Genomic DNA, 21,862 nt, shown 5'->3' with positions numbered 1-21,862 from the left:
CACTATTATATACATTATTTGACACAACAATAATTGTGAATCTTTGCAGCAGCTCTATTATGCAGTATTCCTCCAACTTCTGCCACCACACAAGTCCTCATGACTGGTCTGAAAGCCGGTAATGAGTCTCCAGTGTCTTCATACACAATTCATTACACATAGTCTGTATTAAAATCATAGGCATCATCTTCATCTGCTGTCTTATCCAAGTTGAGCAATAGTGAATTGGAATGTTCACTCTCTGAGAAAAGAAAATCGTGTTAGTGAAACCAATGCAAGTTCTAGAGTACAAGAGGCTATACTTCAAGCCAGGGTTTTTAATACAGACCTGCTATTTGCTTTTCTGAATTTGTAGGACTTGTTTGTTTTCCAAGCTTTATTTTCCTGGTGATCTGAACTTTGCTTTTCTGCAAGACAGAGAGGTCAGATGTGTTTATTCAGACATCACTAATGAAGTCCTCCATGCAAATAAAACCTAACAGAGACTGCTGATAGTGTGGATGTCCCCGTCTGTAGTTGGTCAGGAACACACCGACCTAGAATGTTTATTCTTCAGTTAAGCAAAAAACCCAACCCTTATCTCCAGGATTTTTCCTGGTGGCTCCACAGTGCCAACACCTTCTCAGTTTACAGCAGATACTGACTGGTTAAGTGGTGTCAGGATCTAAACAAGTAGAAGAAGCCTAATGAAACCTGATTTACCTCTTCAACATCCATTTCTTCTTCCAAATTGTTTGCATCATCATCACTTTCTGTGAAATCCTCCTCTTCTTCTTCTTCCTCCTCTTCCTTGCTTGTTTCCAAGTTTTCCCACTCTGATGCTTCCTCTATCACTATTGTCCCATTTGCCATACCAGCTGACTGAAAAATTATGCTGTTTGCTGGACTGGGACATTTTAAAGCTGAGACAGAAAAACAGGAAGCGTCTGTTAAGTCACTGATAGATGGTACCAGATGTAACGCCTACCCCTGAGAGGACAGGCATTTCAGGTCAGGGCTAGAAAAAGACAGTCCTGCCCCATCCATTCCAAAAGATGCCACTCCCACGTAAGCAGGTAGAACAAAGGACAATTATCTGAGAATAGCGTTCCCTAAGGCATCTATGGAAGACTGGTAGGAGCTGAAAGACTTGGAACTGGAGCACTGATTGTACTCAGTAAGATGTATTTTGTTGGCCAAATTAGCCACGGTTCATGTGCTCCACAACAGTCTTTACCCATTTTCTGTTTAGGAGGGTTAGTTCAGATGAGCAGAAACGAAGAACTAGCAGGGGTAACTTGTGTTAAGGCAGCACACAGATGCACTGTTCTGTTGCATCTGAATCCATTTCTTTCTTAAAAGGCTCATATTATTCACTGCATGTTGGCAAAGCTATCATATAAACCCCAGGAGGACTTCCCTTCAAAATCTCCCATTAAAATGACTACTACCCAGTTCTAATGGTAGCAGTGCATTACAGTAACAGTCCTACCTTGAACAGTGTTGTTGTTTTCTTCTTCTAGGTTCTTAAAATTAAAGCACTCTTGCATTTCAACTATTTTGTCTTCTGTAAGATACGGTGGCAGTGTCTGAGATTCTGGAGGTTGTGAGTAATAGCTTATTTTAGCTCTGGGAAAATAAAATATCAGCATTAAAAAACAACTAAAGATAACATAGTTAAATCACTGTAGTTAAAAATAAAACACAGAGCACAAGCCTCTCAAATTTCTCAACCTAACGACTCATTTATTATTATCCATTTAACAGCAGTTAAATAGCTATTTAATTTTTGGCTCTGAAGTTGTCAATAACAGATTAAGTGGATAGCCCACTCCTGAGAGGAAACAGAAATGGCATGCTTTGTCACCACAAATCATCTGCCTGTAAAATCACGAGCTGTAAAAGCAGCTGAATCATTTGAGCAAGGGAAATAATCACACTCATTGATTCTGAGTTACATTTATTCCCACTCTTATAATACAGGAACCACTATGAATTCCGACAGAAAATCTGCCACATCTTTGTCCTATGGAAGAGGACTACATGGGCTCAGTATGTAAGAGGAAGGCAAGTTTCCCTAACAGTTATAGCAGAAGTCAGCTAACTGGCTATAGAGTAATGTGCAACATGATTTGATTCCTTCCATGTATCCTTCACTAATTTAGAAAGTTATCCATGGATGGTGTTCTCTATATCTGTTAGACAATCCATCTCTCTTAAGCAAAGTAAAACGTAGCCCCTGCTGTGCTGGATTAACAAAGTAGAAACAGTGAGCAGCATAAAGCAAAGTTCATAGCATACGTACCCTGTCCAGTCACAAAGAAGCACTTTAGTGATATTCTCTATGTCAGGAACGCCTCCCTTTTTCAGCATACCCCTTTTCTGAGCCAGTAAAGCTAAAAACTCTTCAGTGTTCTCAAAATCTGGGATACTATAGCGCATAATTACCTAGAGCAGAAGAAAACACTGCATTCAGAAAGAGGTACCCAGTTTTCTCCTAAGGTTTAGGAAATAAAAAGAGCAAATAAAATCGGATTACAATGAGGATGAACGAGTATGCAAAAAGCCATTTTTCTCTTGCACATGGGATAAACATTCCAAAGCAAAATGCCTACTTCATCAACAAATTCATCTGCCATTCACCCATAGTAGTGGGTGTACAGAGACAGCACATTGGTTTGTGAAAACAGTTATTGCAGAACTGAATGGAAATTAGGCTTAGGTTAATCTACGTGAAACTAGAGTGAAATCAGAGTTGGATCTGAAGTCTTCATTGTAATAATAGGAAAGAGTCAGAATATCTTCATTTTTCACTCTGTGATACTGTAATGACATCTTAAAAGCAAGTCGGGTTTTTTTTTTATATCAGTAAAGTTATAGGGAAAACAGCCTCTGGCTGACAGGATCATGGCATGCTGCTTCTGCCTTCCATTTGTAAGGATGAAAGACCACACTCTGTGTTGCCATTCTGTCCGATTAGAAGAAAGCAGTGCAAAAGCTACCAGAACTAGTAGAAGTGAAACAAACTTTTGTTACTGGTCTAAGAAAGCTTGAGAAGTCAAATGCACTGAGATGTGGAAAAAGCTAAGAGCTCACCTGCTGTTTATTGCAGTGACTTAGAATTGCACATATTCCTTCAAGCAGATCTGCTAAGTCTGATTCTTCAGTGTCTATGATACTTCTCAAGGCCAGAGCCAGGGCACTGTTGGAGGGATCTGCAATTATACTTGGACTGTCCAACATCTTTGTCTGTTTATCAATGTGCACAATTTGCATGGACCTATTCAGGGAGAAACACACTGTGAATAGATAATCAACTAAGCAAAGGACTGGTGATGATGAGGGATGCAAGACACAAAGCTCAGCGTTGGACTGAATCCACTTCATACAGAGTCAGTTTCAGTGCTTTTTCATCATATGCTTTGCATAGGACAGAAATCTAAACATACAAAAAGAGCAAGTTTATACACAGTGCTCTCTGTTGACAGCTTGCATCAAACAGATCAATATTTTCCATCCTGGCAAATGGAAATGTGCATTTAAAACTGCACACCGGGGCATATTTTGCCCCAAATGGATGGCAATTGTACACAAACAAACTCAAGGTAATCTGAACACAACAACAAACAGGGAAATGAACAGCTTTTATCAGACTCGGCTTACTTGGTAACACCTCTTGTTAAGCCAACATTGCAAGCACGAACTCCTTTAAGGCTGTTGATTATGCTGCTCTTTCCCACATTAGGGAAACCTGAAGAAAACCACATAAATCCTTGTAAGTAAGAAAACTAAGCCTATGTAACACTGATCAAAAATTGTTTCTTTCAGGTGTCTTTGGTAAAGTACATCTCCAGTGTGAGATCAGAGTTGGATCTGAAGTCTTCACTACAGAAGTAAGACAAAGTGTGTATCCTCATTTCTTACACTGATAACTGAGTGTAACATCACGTATCGTATCAGGTAGGGAGGAAGACACCACAAGCTGTGTGGTACGTAACCTGCTTCTCTTGTTGCCCTAAGCTGGCGTATCAGCTAAAGGCTCACACAACATGCCTTTCACAGATCACAGACACTATATACATTTAAATGTAACATATGACAAGAAAGCCTATTAGCATGTCATGTGTTAATTGCTTTACTCAATTTATAATACAGGATACCAAAGCTTTAAGGGAGAAAGAAACTCTTCCTGTCTCTCTAAACACTTACCTACAACCCCAACCTGAATGGCTTTGTTTTGAGTCTTGCCATACTCTTGAAGAAGTTTCAAAAGGCATTTGGTTCCAAGACATTCACTGGTTCTCGATACATCAACACGTGCACGTCTCTTTGTGGACTGCTCCTGCTACAGGATTCAAAGGCATAAAAAACCCCAAACCATGGTCAGGAGCTGCTTAGGAAGGTAAATACATATTGCTTAGATTTATTTATCGACTGTAATAATCCCTATTAGATGAAGACAGGCTGAGAACATTGGGGCTGTTCACCCTGGAGAAAAGAAGGCTGCGTAAAGACCTCATAGCAACCTTCCAGTTATCTGAAGAGGGCCTATAAGGATGCTGAAGAGGGACTCTTCTTTAGAGACTGTAGTGACAGGACGAGGGGCAATGGGTTTAAACAGAAGAAGTTCAGGTCGGATATAAGGAAGAAGTTTTTTACTGTGAGGGTGATGAGGCACTGGAATGGGTTACCCAAGGATGCTCCATTCCAGGGTGAATGCTCCATCCCTGGCAGTGTTCAAGGCCAGGTCGGACAGAGTCTTGGGTGACATGGTTTAGTGTGTGGTATCCCTGCCCGTAGCGGGGGTGGTTGGAACTTGATCATCGTAAGGTCCTTTCCAACCCTAACTTATTCTATAATTCTATGTTACTGTGTTCTTTTAAACAGAAGGAATTGGCTTAATAAATTGGCTGATCAGTTAAGTTACAATGAAAAAGGTAGCCATCAACTACTAAGAACAAAAGGAATGTGAACCAACTTATAGGGCTTGTGATTTCAGTTCAGGCTTTACTGCAGATCTGTGGTGCAGCCATGAAATAACCATGAACTTTTAGAGGTCAGAATCTTAAAGCTGCAAATTCTCTCAACTTCCTCAGTTGCTTGAAGGATTTCAAAATCTGCTCTCTGTGTTGCAGTTCCCACACCATTTTGTGGGAGGGCCTGTCTCACTGTGCTGTTATCAGAGCTAAGACGTGTGAAGCATTGTGTATTTATATGACTCAAATAAGCATCTTCAAAGAGTTGAGACTAGGACCCAGGTTTCTAACCCCTCTATACTCCTTACGAAATAATGTCTGGGGCTATCTTTATTGATAACCACAATCAGGATGAATGCAGTAGTACTGCCTCCATCACTTTACCTACAAACAATTCAGATGTAATTGGTGCAACCATCCTATTCCTAATCTTCCTCCTTAGAGTAAGAAAAAAAGAATTGCTTTTTCTGTAGTCCAGCATCCTGGGCAAATAATGATAGGTATTTCAACAGCAAGAATTCCCCCAAAGCTTAGTCAAAGTGCAAAGGCATCTCCCAGTCATGGCAGTATAATCAAACAAGGGGAAAAGGAACTTTAAAGGACAAGAGTTCCCATTTCTCAACGTGTTTCAACATGTATGATTACAAGCACGTATGGCTTAGTTGTGAGACAGCCTGCAGTGCTCTTACCAGAGTCTTGTCTTTCATCAGCGTTGCTGATTTAAAAGCAACTGTTGGAAACTCCTTCTTCAAATAATTCAACCATTTCTCTAAGTTCTCCTTTGGCACTAAATCTGGAAAAAAAGAGCACAGTCCTTTCAGTCCTTTGAATCTTGAATGTCACTGTGTAGGGAAAATCTAATGTGAGCCAGAAACAAAGCTGTATTTTGCCCATTTAGTGTGTTCCTTTATAACAAATAATGTTTGGCTGAAAACTCTAGCAAAGTACTGAATATGTTACCCAAAGGCAATCAGTGTTGCAAAAAAATTGTATTTTCTGCCTCAAGCAGAACATAGCAGTTACATCTTAGGCCTCTGTATCAGGTTTTTAATGCTGGGATCTTGCTACAAAACTTTGTACAGTACAATGTGATGTTCTGTGAAGGATTATCCCATCATCCTGCAAAGGCTACTCTAATACAAAGTTCCCTTTGCTCTTTTTCACTGCTGGTAACTCCAATAATATCCAGCCTTTTTAGCTGGTTTCACCTTTTCTGTGGACTCTTTCATACAGCAATGGAAGAGAGAAAATACTTCCCAAAGACAAATTTCAAATCCAACTATTGCACTCACTTACTGATCCTTAACTGCCACTGCCTCAGTGGGGACCAGCATGGTGACCTGCCTACTCAACTGTGCTCACAAAAATGTTAAATAGTAAGATCTTTAACTTCTCTCAAATTTGGCTGAAGCTGGCCAATGTCTTCAGAAGTTACTGCAAAAGAAAGGGGCTAATGTGCATTCAACTGTCTGTTGTGTTTTCTTAGCAAACTAGACAAAAGGTGGAGGAAATGTGACCCATTCAGTCGGGCAGTGAGCTCAGAGTTGGATCTTATGTCTTCAATTGAATCTCAGATTCCCTTAAAATCTTCTTCATAGCTCATGACCCACAGGACCACAGTGATCAAGATACAGTTCAAAAAAACCTGTGCCTCATACCAATTTTGTTCAGAACCAGCACTAGCTTTTTGCCTCCTCCAGAGCAAGTTACAGCTTCCTCCAGTTGAGGACACCGGCAGCCCATTGGATCTCTTGCATCTAAAACCTCTAGAACCACATCTGAGGCCTCAATCACCTAGGTAAGAAAAGAGAATACTTTCAAATAAGACATGACAGAGCATCTGACAGATGCCAACTCTGGAATAGCTGTGGCTTACAACAGTTACTGTTAAATTTCACAGAAAGATTGGTGAGGTTCCCTATGACTGTTCTTGTTGGAGCTCCTTTCCTGTGAACTACAAACCAGAAAGGCTGAAGCAACTGTCATCTTTTTTCCTCCAAAGGAAAGAAATCCTTAGTACCTCCTTACTACAAGAGCTTTCTGATTACTCAGTATGTACTGGCATTGGCCCAAGAAGTCTAATGCCTCAAAGTGCTGACTGTCTCAGTAGCTCAAACCAGACAAGACTGAAGCCCTCACAGTTACTGTTGTAAAATCCCTTATTCGAGTGTTAAATTTATCACAAACATCCTTTATACTCTCCAGCAGCTGAGCAGGAATGCAAAAAAGGAACCTAACAAGTGGTCTCATTGCTGACTCATCAAATTATATAAAAATAGTTGATGTGTCTCACCTTCCTGAGCTCGCTGCAGAATGACTCCTTTGAATTTTTATCCAGCCATTTGTTAGCTTTTCCTTTACATTTTCCAGAGGATTCCTGAATGCAAATAAAAATGAAGGGGAATCATTTGAGAATTAGTGAATTATATTGCATGCTTATACAGCATGAATATGTAACACATAACATACTGCTTAAGAAAAATGTAGTTTCAGAATGACTTTTATTGCTTCTATAAGCTCCAAAGAATCAAAATCATACCAGACACCTACCTTTCCCTCTGCTTTTTCCTTAGTTTTGGCATTCTTTTTAGCTTCAAGCTTTCTCTTCTTTTCATGTTCTTTCTGTCTGTTGAGCTTCTGCTTTTGTTTTAGCTCTTCAAGCTGATTACAAACAAAACCACAAGCCAGATAAAACATATTTGAAGGTGGGAAGGAAGACTGTTCTTTCTCCCTGTTTACTTATTTCTGACCAAAGCTCCTGAGACAGCTCAGTCAGAAGTCATGGCTGTCCATGTGACACTGACAACTTTTTTTGCATCCTACCCTGAATAGTTGCCTTCAGTTGCCTCAAAACCAGAGCCCATAAAGACCCCAAAATAACAGCTGTGCAGCAAACACATTGCAGCTGATAAGGGTGGTGTTCTCATGTTACATTACACCATGCTGCAGACAGCAGATCCCTGTTTTCTGTATAATCACATAATGCCAAGATTTAACATTGTAATGGGATATCTGTGTATCTCAGCCTCACAAGCAATTTGGAGCACATCAGAAATGACATTACCAGTGTGTTTATACACACAGTGATAAAATGGAGGTTAAAAATAAAACAGCAAATTGTTACACACTGTATAATGCTGGAAATAAATACAGGATCATTTGCAATCAACCATGAATGCACCTCTGGGTGCGCACATGTGCATACACAGGCATACAAAGCTCTCTTGAAGACAGGAATGGTCTCGGTTCTTGAACTCTTTACCACAAACTATACTTTACCCTCTGCTTTCTTTGCTCTGCTTCCCGTAGAAGCTGTTCTTTAAATGGTGCAGCACTAGGAACACCAGGATCTTTCTTAGGCTTTTTGCGTCCACGTTTCTTGGCCTCCTTCCTGACTTTCCGGTGGTGTTCTCTGATCTGAAGACAGGAACAAGAATATTTTCTCAGTTTAAGGAAAAAAAGAAAGGGGGATGTATCCCTCCTATTTACAGCGACAGTGTAAGAATCAGTTCGTTTCTGATTTAGACTGAAGTGTTTTATTGCATAATGTCTCATCACAAAGCTACACTGGAACGTACCAGCCCAAAAGAATGCAAAATGCAAAAAATGTACGCTCTTTCCTACATCATCCCCGGGCCAATGGCAACTGGAAAGGTAACTCTTCGCTACAGCCCAGACTCCGTGGACATGCAATATAACATCCCTATTGTGTACACGTTTCTGTAGTAGCTATATAATATTTATATATATATAGCTATATATAGTTTTAAAACTTAAAAACCCGCTTTTGCCGCTGAAGTAGTTAGCGTGGAGCCCCCCCTAGCCACAGCCTCCCCCCGCCCAGAGGCCTCCGCACCGCCCGGTTCTCACCTTCTTCTGGATCTTGTAGCGCTTGTGGCACGTCAGCCTTTTGCTCGCCTTCCTCAGCTCTGCAACGCACCGCGCCCGTTAGCGCCGGCTCCCCGCGGCTCACCTGCCGAGCGCCCACCGCCACCCGCCATCCCGCGTCCTCTAGCCCCGGTCTCCGATGCCGCCGCCATTCGCTCGGCCACGTGCAGCTGCTCCGCACTCCCCCCCTCCGCGCCGCCATTCCCCGTGTCCCGGGCCGCCTCCCGCCCCCGCCATCCCCTCGCCTCAGCGCGCTCGTGAGCGGCATCGCCCGTGTGCGCCCGAGCCCCGCTCCCGCCGCTCACTGGGCCGCTTCATGGCGCCGCCGGGCCGCGCTCGGCTGTTGCCCCACGTGGATGGCTCCGCTCCTTCCTCCGCCCGCCTCCCGCCGGCGGGCGCTGCCGTAAAGCAAAGCGGCCCTTCCTCGCCGGAGGTGTCGTGCGAGCTCGGAGCGTTTGGCGGCCGGGCGGGCTTTGCGGCAGCGGCGGGTTCGGCGGTACGGAGCGGCGGCGGCACCGGTGGTACCGGTGGCAGCGGTGGCGGGGCGGGCGGCGGAGGGCGAGTACGGCCGCGGCTGTCGGAGGCGGAGCGGAGCCGGCTGGGTGAGCGGCGCGGAGCCGGGGTCGCGCAGTCGGAACGGCAAGGCCGAAGCCAGGAGGCCGCTGCCTCCCTTTGTGTGGCCGCCGCGGGGCGCGCAGCAGCTCCGCCGCGGCGGGCCGGGGCCGGGAGTGCCCAGTCCCTCCGCCTTCTCCTGTCACCTCCCTCTTCCCCGCCTCCCGCCGCGACCCCGGCCTTACCACGGCCCCCGGGTTGTCTCTGTTCCTCACCGCCGTGGCGACTGCGCTGGCCCCGGTGTCTGTCTCCCCCACTCTCCGCGGTGCCGCCGCCCCCGGTGCTCCGTCCCGCCACCGGGCCGAGCTCGCAGCGGTGACAGCGGGCAACGGGTGGCTGCGGGCTGGCGGCCGCTACCGGGGCCTCGAGAGCGAGGCCCGTGGCGCGGGAGCGGGTCCGTGCCGGTGCGGCGGGCAGCGCGGGTCGGGTCGGGGACACCGTCCTGCCAGGCCGTGGGGCACAGGCGCGCCCGGTGCCGGAGAGGTGTTTTCCTTTGTCTCTTTCTACTCCTGCCGACAGTAACACCTCAAGAACAGGGAAGGGTGCGGGCAAGGGCCCGCTGTGGGCGGCTTGGGGAAACTGTGTTTTGCCTCTTTGTTTCTTGTCTCAGTGTTGTGAAAAGGATCGATGTTCTGTGCCGCTCGCTTCTTCGTCTACTTTGTCCTTTTAGAGCGTCCGGTTGCCGCTGTCCCACTCTCACGTTGTAGCCAGGTTCAGTGTCATCCGTACGCGGGAGAAATGCTGGCTGTGTTTCCCTCCCTTGTTCCGTTTGCTAAATTTAGCATGTTTTAGTGAGTATTTCTGTGGAAACGTGGGAGATCCCAATAACGATCCAATACTTTATGTGGTATCTATCGGCTTTTAGCTTTTTTTCTACTTGGAGGCAGAAAATTCAATGTATGCTAGAATCTCATTGGCTTGTTTGAAGTGTGTTATCTCAAACGCATATAAAACCTGTTCGTTTAATGAGGTTAGGCTGGGTCATTCTTGTGGTGATCAGTCTAGCGTGGCTCTCGGGAGAGGCAGCCTTCCACCCGTTGTGTATATATTAGTATACATGTATATTAGCAATGGCCAAAGCGTTTCTTACAGGCATGTCTATGGTTGTGTGACTTTTATTATGGGTGATGTGAGCAGTTATTAAGGAGATGCTCAAGCTCCCGTTGTTTGTAGTGGTGGAGATTCTTAGTGGGACTGTTGAAATACTCATGAGCCAGCAGTTATGTTGCAGAAGAATATATAGGAGACCTCCAGGTCCCTTCCAACCTGGTGTTCTATGACATGTTCTTAAGTAAAATGTAATGTGTTTCTGTGCAAGTGAGATTGGATTGTCCGTGGTTTTGAGCTGGGAGATCTAGAGAGAGGAGCCTAACATTCGGTAGGAGTTTCATGTAAGCAGTTCTTTCACTGAGTATTCATGATGTTGTTTAGACCAGTATGTGTTTTGCACCTTCCTCAGTTATTAGAGGAGGAAAATGGTCTTGGCTGCGCACAGAATGGCCAGGTGTCTGGATAGTACAAGCGTGCACCAGTGTCTGCGTATGGCTGAGAGCTGCAGCTTGCTGTGTGCCTCAGGTAACTGATGTGGAGAAGCTACTGTGCAGTTTGCAGGTGGTGGCTGGGGGAGTCCCTACATCCTTATTTCAGGGTGGGATTGGCCTGAGTGTACTTTTGGAGTTCTGGGTGAGCCAGAATGGTCTGTCCCAGGAGTCCCTCTTGCCTTTTACAACCACAAACTTATGTTTTCTAACAGCCTCCACATCAGCAGGTGCCTGGTGTTAGCTGTTTGATACTGTAGCTCTTAGATAAAAGTGCCAAAAGAAACAGGCTGCATGTCTGTTCCTGAGGTGAATTGCTGCTAATATAGCACGGGTTCTTCTGTATGTGTGTGTTACGAAAATGCCCCAAATACCAAAGGGGAGAGCAATCTCTGGGGTTTGACTGAAGACAGTAGGTGTATGAACTACACAGAAGCAATCATTTTGCCATATGATGGTTCTGCACATTTCACATGGAATTTTGCAGGGGGAAAGATCAGAGACGGCTTAGAAATTGAAACAGGTAGATCTGCAGTGAACCTGTATGGCTGAGTATCTAATGTTGTTTACTTATGAGGATAAAAATCCATTCTGAAGACTGGTGGAGGTGTGCCATCACTGAAAGAGCCTATTAGATGTTTCTTGACCTTAAACAATGTTTTCTTATTGTTAGCACCATACTGCTTTGCATTCTGTAAGTGTTACTGCTTTTTGGTTTTCACTCTTGGGTCAAATATTGCTTATGTTTACTCCCTGTTCTGCTTGATGAATCATTCTTTAGCAAGTGGCTCTGAAATCTGTAATATGTATTCAGAAACATTAGAGAAATGTGTTTTTACTGTAAAAATTACATTACAGAACTGTCTAGCATTCTGTGTACAAAATTGCTCTGTAGAGTTCCTGTTAGGCTAAAATAAGCTACCTTCTGTTTCTTGGTTTTTTTCTGTCACTGTAATTATTCAGTTTATTCTCTGATTTTATTTTTTAATTATCTATTTACTCTCAATTTTCTTCTATCTCTCCTTCCTTTTTCTTGTCTTACAGTTTTGACTGTACTAACACCATTGCTACTCTTAGAGTGTTACCTTCTCCCAGTACCTGTACTTGGCCATCAGACACTATGAGGAGACTGGCTTTTCGAGGTGCTGGTTGTACTCTGGTAAATCTGGCAAATTATTGATTGTATGTACCATTCTCTCCATTTCTCTGCCTTAGGATTTTGCTTTTCTTTATCCTGACAGTTAATTACTCCTACCTTATTCTTGTTCATCTCATTTGTGTGCTTCAAATTAATTCTGTTTCTAATGTAAATGCTCTAATGCGGTTATATTGTGCTGCCATACCTTGTAAACCAACTTAGTGCTTCCTAGAAGAAATTCCTTGATTTGGTTGGAAGATGGGTATAAGCTGGGATAGATGCATCTATTCTGTCTTCAGCCTTTGAGACAGCTTCAAATATATTTTTCTGGTGCTATCACTGGAAGCTGGGAAAGAGCCAACGACTTGTTCTGTAATTTACTGTGGTTGTTGGATGGTGATTATTCGTTTGTTTGTGTTGGTAAATGGAAAAATATGGCCAAAAAAGGAGGTGTCTTTTTCTGCTTCTTTCTGATTGAGCCATTCATCCTACACTTAACGTGAGAGTGGTGGGTCACACAATGGTCCAGACCTTTCTTTGGCTTGAATCTAAGACAAGGTATTCAGCAGCCATTTGAATATTTGTTTGTGATTTGTTTACTTCCTGGTTTGGGTTTGTTGGTTGTTGTTTTGTTGTGGGTTTGGTTTAGTTTTGTTTTGTTGTTGGGTTGGTTTATGGTTGTTTGCTGGTTGGTTTTTTTTTGATACAGATTGATGTGCTTTCACGCCAGAGCTGAGCATGTCTCTGTACGCCTTTTTCACTTAACGGTGTTCTTGCTTAGTTATCATGCATGAAATGAGGTATCAAAATGTACATAGTTTAAGAACATATACTAGTAAGAGCTGCTGAATTCATCTGCATTATTGTGAGCCTTAGGTTTTCTGATATTGATGTCATAAGTGACTAAAACTGTAGGACTGTTTTGATTACTCTTGCCAATTTACAAAAAGGTAGTGTTTAGATATATGGCTTAAGTGAACTGTAGTATATAACAAATATGTGTGGCTCATCCTGAGCATTGCTAGCTTTATAGTTAGCTCTCACCAGAGAGTCTGGATGCAATGCCATGAGTTTAAGAACATTTGTCTTCATTATAGAAGAAGTTGGATTCCATGGGTTCCAAGAGGCGAAGAGCTACTTCTCCTTCCAGCAGTGTCAGCGGAGGAGACTTTGATGATGCCCACCACTCCACAAACATACCAGGCCCGAGCAGAAAGAGGAGGAGACTTTCCAATCTCCCAACTGTAGATCCTGTTAGTATCTTCTTATTCTGGACAGTGCTTTTTCTTAGTGATACTGAATCCCCCCCTGGGAAATGCAGGCTAATAAAATAGGTGATCATGTGTAGCACATATATACTGGCCCTGAATCTGTTGCTGCCTTGGCTAACTTTGTTTAGGATCTCATTTGGTTTTGGCTTGTTCTTGTCTTCCCAGTTTCGTGTTTTTCTTTCCCATTTTCCTTTTGCTGCCTTTCCCCCTGCCCCCTACCCAAATAATTTTAGCAGATGGAGGGATATTGGAGAAGGAGCTGAAATCATAACACTCACAAGTTGAGAGCTGTGTCTGAATAGCAAATACAGAGACAGATAAGTGGGGAATGGCACAGGCAGTGATTGCTCAAGTGCACAGTGTCTCTGTTATGCCTTTGAGATAGCAGTCTAATTTTGATTAATTGCAGGGCAGAACCACCCCTGTTTTTGTTTTAGATGTCTGTAACTCAGCGAGAATTGTACTGAATTAATTTACATTTTGTGTGTTTTATTTAGAATTAACATTGAAAGAAAGCTCCCTGGGTTCAAAAAAATAAATTAGAATTCTGCAGTACTTGTCAGGTGTTGTACTAATGTGTGAGATGCAGCAGTTTCTTCACACTTCTCCTTTAGAGCACACTGTGGATTGGCAGCTTGTCTTCCCATTCTTAGTAGGCTTTGGTTTGTTACCTTCTTAAAATGTTCTCCTTTTTCATTACTTTATTGTTTTTGCATTTTAGATTGCTGTATGCCATGAACTTTACAACACCATCAGAGATTACAAAGATGAACAGGGCAGGCTCCTTTGTGAGCTTTTCATTAGGGCACCGAAGCGAAGGTAAGACCATGGTTCTGGTTAAGCCTTGAACCTGAGGTTTAGTCAGGGAGTAAGTGGATATTGAGGAATACTTCAGTATTAATAGCTGTGAAAAATCTAATTAAATTTGTCATAGTTTCACACCAATGTTTGATCCAGGTATTTGAGGTAATTATTCAATGGGACATGATAACATTAGTGTTCTTTTTCAGTCAAAAAAGGATACACCAAATTAATTTAAAACATTTCTTGTGACACCTACATAAAACATCTATGCCTTCGACTATAAAATGTTCCACATTAGTAGTGCGATGTAATAAAGGCATGTCTTCAGGAAGATTAATGAAAGTGACCCTTGAAAATGCAGTAGATAAAGTAAGAGACTAAATTTTATCTTAAACTCAGAAAACTGAGGATGATAACAGAGCATGTAATACTGTAAGCTCACTAATAGACCACTGTCCAGCTGTTTTAGCTGTAACAAAAATGCATTGGAACTTTATTTGTTTTATTTAGTCATTGACACGTCCAAACTTTAGTGCTGTGGTTTTGGTTTTACTGCTTGGAATATAATGCCTGGTTTTGCCATTGCAACAGAAATCAGCCAGATTATTATGAAGTGGTTTCTCAGCCAATTGATTTAATGAAAATCCAACAAAAGCTAAAGATGGAGGAATATGATGACGTGAATGTGCTGACTGCAGATTTTCAGCTTCTCTTCAACAATGCAAAGGCTTACTATAAGGTGAGGAATATACATGTAAAGGCTCAAATTCATTGTAAAAAGTCATCAAGTTATGTTTAATTTCTTCCTTGGTTGGCCAAAAAGCTTTTCAGTTTAGCCTTTATTATTGGTAAGAGAACAGCACATGTTGCAGTTATTTGCATGTATTTCCCAAAGGTTGACCATATCTTTGTAAGATGTCCAACCATACCATTTTTTTCTGTGGAAAACTATAAAATAGTGTGGGGAGAATCTTCATATAGTTTTCCAAAAGAGATAGAAAGCAAAAATGGAGATATAAACTGAGAAAAATACTTGTATATCAAAGCCTTCCCACTTTACAACACGCTCTATGTAACATTTTGAAATAATAAAAAGATGATTTTCCTTCAAACAGGAAGAGTTTATAAATAACCAGAAGTGTACAGTAGCAATGTTGAATCTTTCTCTTCCATTGACAGCTTAATAATATGAAAAAAAGGCATGTTGGTTATCATGGTCAGTGATGATAGATTTTGAGTGTAGGTGATGATGTACTTCATCAAGGGTGCAACCTGACATCTATTCCCCCATACTGGGTATGTGTCTTATTTTAGATGTGAATGGTTTTTATTGTAGTTGCCATAAGGAAGTGGGGAAGAAAACTGGATGAATCTGGTTTAATGGAAGGCTGTGTCAAATACATAAAACAGTGAAATTGTGTGTAGTGACTGAGATGATGCAGCAAATCTAGAACTGCTAAAGTTACCTTTCATTTATCTTTGGCTTTGGGGATGATCCAGATGACTGCTTTCTGTATAACCCAACCAGCATAGCCAGGTGACATTCAGAAAAGCAGTGTTTGTTTTGCTTATGTTTGTATATGTCTGTGTGTAGCTTTTTGAAAAACAATCAGATTTATGAAATAAAACATTTGCACGTTCTGGTAAAAGTGCAAGGATTTCCAAATTGGTTGTGTGTTCCTGAAGCTTTGAAAGGCACTTGCCCATTATTGCTGGCATTTTCATGGTTTCTTTTGCCTGCAGAATGGTGGACTCCGAATTATGCCTGTATTGTAAAAATACAGTGCATGTAAAATAGAAATAGGTAGCCATCATTCTAGGGTGAAGAAACGTTGACATTTCCAGAGAAATACGGAGTTGTGAGCTGGAGGTACGGCACACAAACACAGCCTCTTCTTCTTTCATCTTTTACCTTATCCACGCAGTTCCAATGACGCATGTAAAACAGGGAGATTGATTCATTGTCAAGGTCTTTATTGCAGCAGTTTTATTGGCAGTGCTGAATTAGAATGGAAACCTTTGGGTTTGTTAGTATTTTGGTTCAAGTCTTAACTTTTGAGTGTCTTGCATTAATACAGAAGGAAGCAGATGAGTGGAGCAGAGTGTTCTTTATAACTGTTCTTCATGATTAACACCTGCTCTCATGTCTTGAGAATATTTAATCCTAGTGAGGTGGGCTTAGGGATAGTTGTCATCTTGGTTTCTCATTTGTGGTGCAAGCTGTCAGAGGTTGAGACAGGGAAGTAAGATGAGCGTAATCCACAGTAAAAAGGTGAGATATCTGCAGGAATACCTAAAATACAGGTGAAGTGACAGAAGAAAGGGAAAGAAATATGTAAGAATGGAAAAGCTGGTTTTTTGTGGGTAACATTCTTGAGTAGTAATGTTATAGGCACGTGCTTGTCTGCCACTACCAACTCTGTATTTACAAGACTTAATTTGCTGACTAATGCATCTAGCTCTTCTAAAAAATATACCTAGATGTATACCCAGGTGGTAGCATGTTATCAAGTTTTTTAGAATTTCAGTTAATGCTGCATCTAAATCGTTGAAGTCTTTCCAAAGATATTGACACACTTATTAGCATTCTTCTTCTGTAGAAATCAATTTTCAAGTGCCACACAATGGCAGCAGTATTTGCTTAAATCACATTTCCGGCATACTGATATTTAGTCTATTTTAAATACCAGTAGTGTTATGCATCAGCAAAACTTAACGATTTTTCCGGATTCATCCAATACGCTTGTCCAAGCCTCAACGCAAGTAATTTTATTGTTGAGTTTTCTGAAAGACTTAAATGCTTTGGTACGATAGAAGTTATATTTTCTAGTGCTTATTGTGATTCTTAATATCTCTGAAGAATGACTGAAGCAGGAATTTCCCAGGTTTTCTATTATATATTTATTTAATGCATTTGATACCATTCAACCAATAATTTAAACATTTCCTTCAAATAAGAATGATCTGAATTTTGAGTAGAAATGTTTGATTTGTTTCTGCAGCCTGATTCTCCTGAATATAAAGCTGCCTGCAAATTATGGGAGTTGTATTTGCGCACAAAAAATGAATTTGTTCAAAAAGGTGATGCTGAGGAGGACGATGATGATGAAGAAGGACATGACAATCAAGAATTAGTAAGTGTGGGCATGACACCTGCAGTTGTAGGAGGCCGTTGGCTGTGTATGTCAGCTGACTCTGAGGAGGAGGTTGGCTCCATGTGTGAATAAGCATTAAGTTTTTTCATAGTTAAATTATGCCCTAAAATGTATTTCTGATACCAGTTTATTAGTTAAGAATTTCACAGCGTTGTATGTATGTTTCACTTTTGCCTAGCAATAAAAAAAAATTATGAGCTTTTCTGATGCAGATGAAATGTGGTTGTGGTTTAGTTGAGACGAATATGACATGTGCTTGGTATCATGCCAACATCAAAGTTTGATGCAAGCAAGCTTCATGTCCAGTTACATCATTTTTCAGCATGTATCTCATGCAGTTAATGCAGCTGTTCCTGGAGTTTCATAAGCTGGATATGACAGTGGCTTGTCTGGTGTTTGTGATGTTGGGATGCATATTTTCATTAATACTGACAACCAAGTCGTAACGCTTGTTGGACAATGTGCAGTGTAAATGTGAAATTAAAGTTTTTCTCATGTGCTTTAACCTAAATGCATAATCAATGTTGTTCTCAAAAGTTGCATCTGTGTTCTGTAGCTGATTTTTTTCTGTGTTTGGAAAGTCAATTCCTGTATTTTAGTGCAACTTAAAGCACTCCACCATGGCTGCTCTTAAAACTTTTTGTGATTTTATTTCTTATTAGTCATCTCCAGGTTACCTGAAGGAAATTCTTGAACAGCTTCTTGAAGCTATAGCTGTTGCCACAAACCCATCAGGGCGCCTCATCAGTGAACTGTTTCAGAAACTTCCCTCTAAAGTGGTGGGTATTTTAGTAATACTGGTTGTGTTTTAAGATGGAAACCAGGACATTTATATAACTGATGTTACACGCTGTGATGGGCACACTCAGAATGCTTATTATTTCATCAGTGACAAACCCCAGCTGTTTTTAGAGCTTGGCTCCCTTCTTTGCTTCTACCCATTTGTTCTCAGCCCTTCATTGGAGTCTGGGGCTTGCCCTGTTTTGCCAGTTAGGTAATTATGGGTGGTTTTTTTGGTGTAGAGATTTTAATCTTTTTAAATACATCTGATTTCAGTGTTCTGTTTCAGGATGTGACATAAGTTTAACCAGCAAAATAACTACTCTGAAGACCTATATTTGGCTTTCAGACAGAACTGTTCCTTTATATCACTTTATTGATGAATTATAATTCCTTGTATCAGCCTTGCGAGCTGAAGCCTATTGGTATACTGATGGAGCTTTCACTGTTCTTATCTGCAGTTCAACTCATAGCTCATTCTGTGAGCTACTAGAACAATTTGTGACTGTTTATAGTAATAGATAAATTATTTTTCTTTTCCAGCAATATCCAGATTATTATGCAATAATAAAGGAGCCCATAGATCTTAAGACCATTGCCCAAAGGATACAGGTACAGTACAAGCATGTTAATATGTCAAAGTATATACTTATTTAACAGTGAGCACTCTAAAATTGTAAGAAGCCAAAGTTTGTGGTGGTAGGAAAGACAATGTGTTGTTCCCCTGCTGTTCAGAAATCTGAACACTGTCAGTGCTGCAGAAATAGCCGTGTTGAAGATCAAGCATTGTAAACTGTAGAGTACTGGCATTAAGCCTGAATATCTTGGGTTCCTTGATGTTTAATGGTTTAAAGTAGTTTCTTGGCAAGTACTGCTAATGTAAAACATTGAAGTATTGAAGCTTGGTCGTGCATTAACATCACCTACTTTTGTTCTAGTGCTATAAATAGCTGATTTGTACTGATGGATTTTTCATCTTACTTGCCCAGTAATTTGAAATATTGTTCTGTAATTCTAGCATATTGTATAGTAGTTTTGTGTAGCACATGGAATAATTGAACTAGAGAATAGAGGTAAAATAACATTTTGTTAAAATCTTCAAAATTAAGGCAGTCTAATGTTTGTTTTTTTTTTTTTCAATCTTTTCCTTAGCATCTGTAAACTCTGTAAGGACTTAGCATTTACATTTTAACTTTCTTTTTCATGACTTTTTCAGATACTTATCTGGCCTCTTTAGAAGTGTTCTTGTTTTTCTGTAAATGTTCCCTTTATTCTATATGAATTCCTTTTGCTTTTTGCTACTGACTCATTTCTTATGTTGTTCTCTGAACGTTGCCTCTTTAACCAGTTCTGGTTTTTGTTGTATAGAATGGAACTTATAAAAGCATTCATGCAATGGCCAAGGATATAGATCTTCTGGCAAAGAATGCCAAAACCTACAATGAGCCCGGATCACAAGTATTCAAGGTTAGATTCACTTATTCATAGTTTGATTTGAGTTTGATTTTTCTGCACGACTTTCTGTGCTTATTGAGCCTTAAAGTAATCTTTAGCATAAGGCCCTAAAGATTATTTGCAATTAAAAAAGAAAAGGCTAATAGTAGCTTTTCCTTTTTTTTTTTATATTGCTTTTAGTATAATTGGAATGCATATTAGTTGCTGAGGTATAAGATTTTTTCAGATTAGATTTTGTCTTGTGATATGAGTTACATAACTTCTTTGGAGGAATGGAGGATCCTTGTACTTGTGATTGAAGTTGAAATGCCTGAAGCTACAGGTTCAAGTGATAGCGGTTGTACTCAGCTGCTCTTCCCAGATTGCAGGAACTATTTATGGTGTTCATCATAAGCTTCAAAATTGGAGTCATGCCTTCTCTGCATAGTTTTTGAAGATCCTCTTCCTTTTAGCTGTATTTTTGTGACAAATTTCACCTCCTGTCTTTTTAAGCTGAGTTCACCAGCCTTTTGTGTTTATTGTTTTGTGATTATCACATTGCTGTTTCCATGTACTCTAGAAGTAAAAAAATTTCAGTGTTCAATTATTCCTTTGTGTGCTCAATTTTTAAGGTCTTTGTAGGGAGAGATCTTGTATATGTATAACACTATTATGTAAGTGGTTCTTGGACTTTTGCAGTTACGCTTTTGTTGGGATTGTAGTTTCAATTCCTGGTGACATAACTCACACTTGTAACCTCACTCAGAACTTGTAATCTCTATCTTGTGAACTGTTACTTCAAGTATTGAGTCCATGGGTGTAGAATGAGAGTGAGCAAGTGGTGTAAATCTCAGTAGTGGTGGTAACTTTTTGATTGTAAAGGCACAGAAAGTAATTTCCCTGTTTAATTCTAAATGGCATTTGTGCATATTTGCAAATCGTAGGGTTTTTTGTGTGTTTGTTTTTTTTTTTTATGGTTATGACAAAAAACTACCTCAAAGCTACTCAGCTATTTATTCTATTCAGTTTTTGCAGGCCACTGGGTGTATTTCAGGCAGACTTTGTTCTGTGCTTCATTTCTCATGCCAGATTGTTTTATACCTAAATGTAAAAACCCCTTTATTTTTGTTTTAGATTTTTGGATAGATGAATATGCCTGATTATAACATTCTGCGCTTTCAACATTAAACAAATAAATTCTTTTAATTGACAGGATGCAAATGCAATTAAAAAAATATTTAATATGAAAAAGGCTGAAATTGAACACAGTGAGTTGGCCAAGTCAAGTCTTCGAATCAGGTACTGCAAATAGAGTTGTTTTTGTAATCTCATATAAAAATCTCTATAGACATTCCCTTAATTTTGCTGTGGACAATACAGTGGGAAATAATTGCTTGAAAACTTAGCTTATTGTTGTTTTAAAGGTTAAAAAATGTAAAATAGTTTCTGGGAGGAAACTTTTCGTTGAAATACTTCTGTGGTGAAATACTTCTGTGATGTTCACATTAAAAGGTGTCAGTAGATGATTTATAACTCAGCGTTAATAACAGAAAGGTAATGGTAAGAAACATGGTGCTTTGTTGTGTTTTGCTTTATGAAAAATGCTGGAGAATCTTGAACCTTATTAGGAGCTGAAACATAAGAGCTTGCTATTAATTAGGTAGGGACAGAAACACAGGAACAAGACCTCAGGCAAAATATATTTAGAAGGAAGTCCACATTGTATAAACTCTTGTTTGAAAACAAATTTCTAGCAATGGAAAGAGGCACAGGGCACTAAAGATCTGGACTTAGTGAAGCATAGATTTGGTCTTGAACAGGCAGGTATAAAATACAGTTCATAGCTCTTACTTGTTTCATGGGATGATTTTATTTAGGAAATAGCATTTTCTTCCTGTGAAAATCATAATATACGAAGAAGTGATGCAGCCATTTTAGATGTTTCTTACCTGAAATGCAATTAGATTTCTTCTCATGCAAACTTTTTTCCTATGAGTAGCTCTTAGAAGTAGGTTTAGACGTTATTTGCCAGTATGAACCATGTCATTTATTTAAAAAATAAAGCGATGTCTTGCAAGTCATCCCAGAGTTAGCAAACTCTTTACAGGGGGGGCTGTCTTTATGGATTTGAGCTGTTTACTGATATTTGATGCTAGAAAATAACTGCTGTTATTTCCTGTAAAGGTTTGTATGGTTCAGCTGTAAACACCAGGACTCCCTTACCTTACTGAAAGGCAGTTTACATTTTTTTGTTGTCTGAAAAATGTGTAGATGGTGCCAGTATTAA

General features: G+C 40.6%; 2 protein-coding genes across 12 annotated transcripts in view; one reads left to right on the top strand and one right to left on the bottom strand.

The window, feature by feature from the left end:
* Positions 1-127: 127 nt before the first annotated feature.
* On the bottom strand, positions 128-9,161 carry GNL3 (G protein nucleolar 3; the record flags this gene model as incomplete). The annotated part of the gene is made up of 15 exons (XM_080625398.1): positions 128-241; positions 329-407; positions 703-902; positions 1,472-1,608; positions 2,285-2,427; positions 3,076-3,259; positions 3,643-3,730; positions 4,189-4,324; positions 5,645-5,748; positions 6,614-6,749; positions 7,249-7,332; positions 7,506-7,616; positions 8,235-8,372; positions 8,826-8,884; positions 9,149-9,161. 15 exons carry the CDS (start codon positions 9,159-9,161, stop codon positions 153-155), a joined length of 1,701 nt encoding a protein of 566 aa, XP_080481524.1. The 3' UTR covers positions 128-152.
* Positions 9,162-9,333: 172 nt separating this feature from the next.
* Positions 9,334-21,862, top strand: part of PBRM1 (polybromo 1) — a 69,085-nt gene continuing 56,556 nt past the window's right edge. For 6 of the 11 annotated variants that reach the window (XR_013957619.1, XM_080625270.1, XM_080625274.1 and 3 more), the window contains exons 1-10: positions 9,343-9,445; positions 12,038-12,152; positions 13,229-13,384; positions 14,124-14,221; positions 14,798-14,945; positions 17,209-17,340; positions 18,024-18,140; positions 18,685-18,753; positions 19,510-19,608; positions 20,789-20,874. Coding sequence is in view for 9 of the 11 variants with exons in the window: in XM_080625270.1 (XP_080481396.1) it covers positions 12,114-12,152; positions 13,229-13,384; positions 14,124-14,221; positions 14,798-14,945; positions 17,209-17,340; positions 18,024-18,140; positions 18,685-18,753; positions 19,510-19,608; positions 20,789-20,874 (944 nt within the window). In the remaining 2 variants the exon portion in view is untranslated. Of the gene's footprint in view, positions 9,446-12,037; positions 12,176-13,228; positions 13,385-14,123; positions 14,222-14,797; positions 14,946-17,208; positions 17,341-18,023; positions 18,141-18,684; positions 18,754-19,509; positions 19,609-20,788; positions 20,875-21,862 lie in introns of those variants that run through there. The other 5 variants (XM_080625272.1, XM_080625271.1, XM_080625273.1 and 2 more) reach the window with 5 other exon arrangements.

The sequence above is a fragment of the Psittacula echo genome (assembly GCF_963264785.1).
Source record: "Psittacula echo genome assembly, chromosome: 9".
Taxonomy (NCBI): domain Eukaryota; kingdom Metazoa; phylum Chordata; class Aves; order Psittaciformes; family Psittacidae; genus Psittacula; species Psittacula echo.
This window is presented reverse-complemented; position numbering and strand designations above follow the sequence as displayed.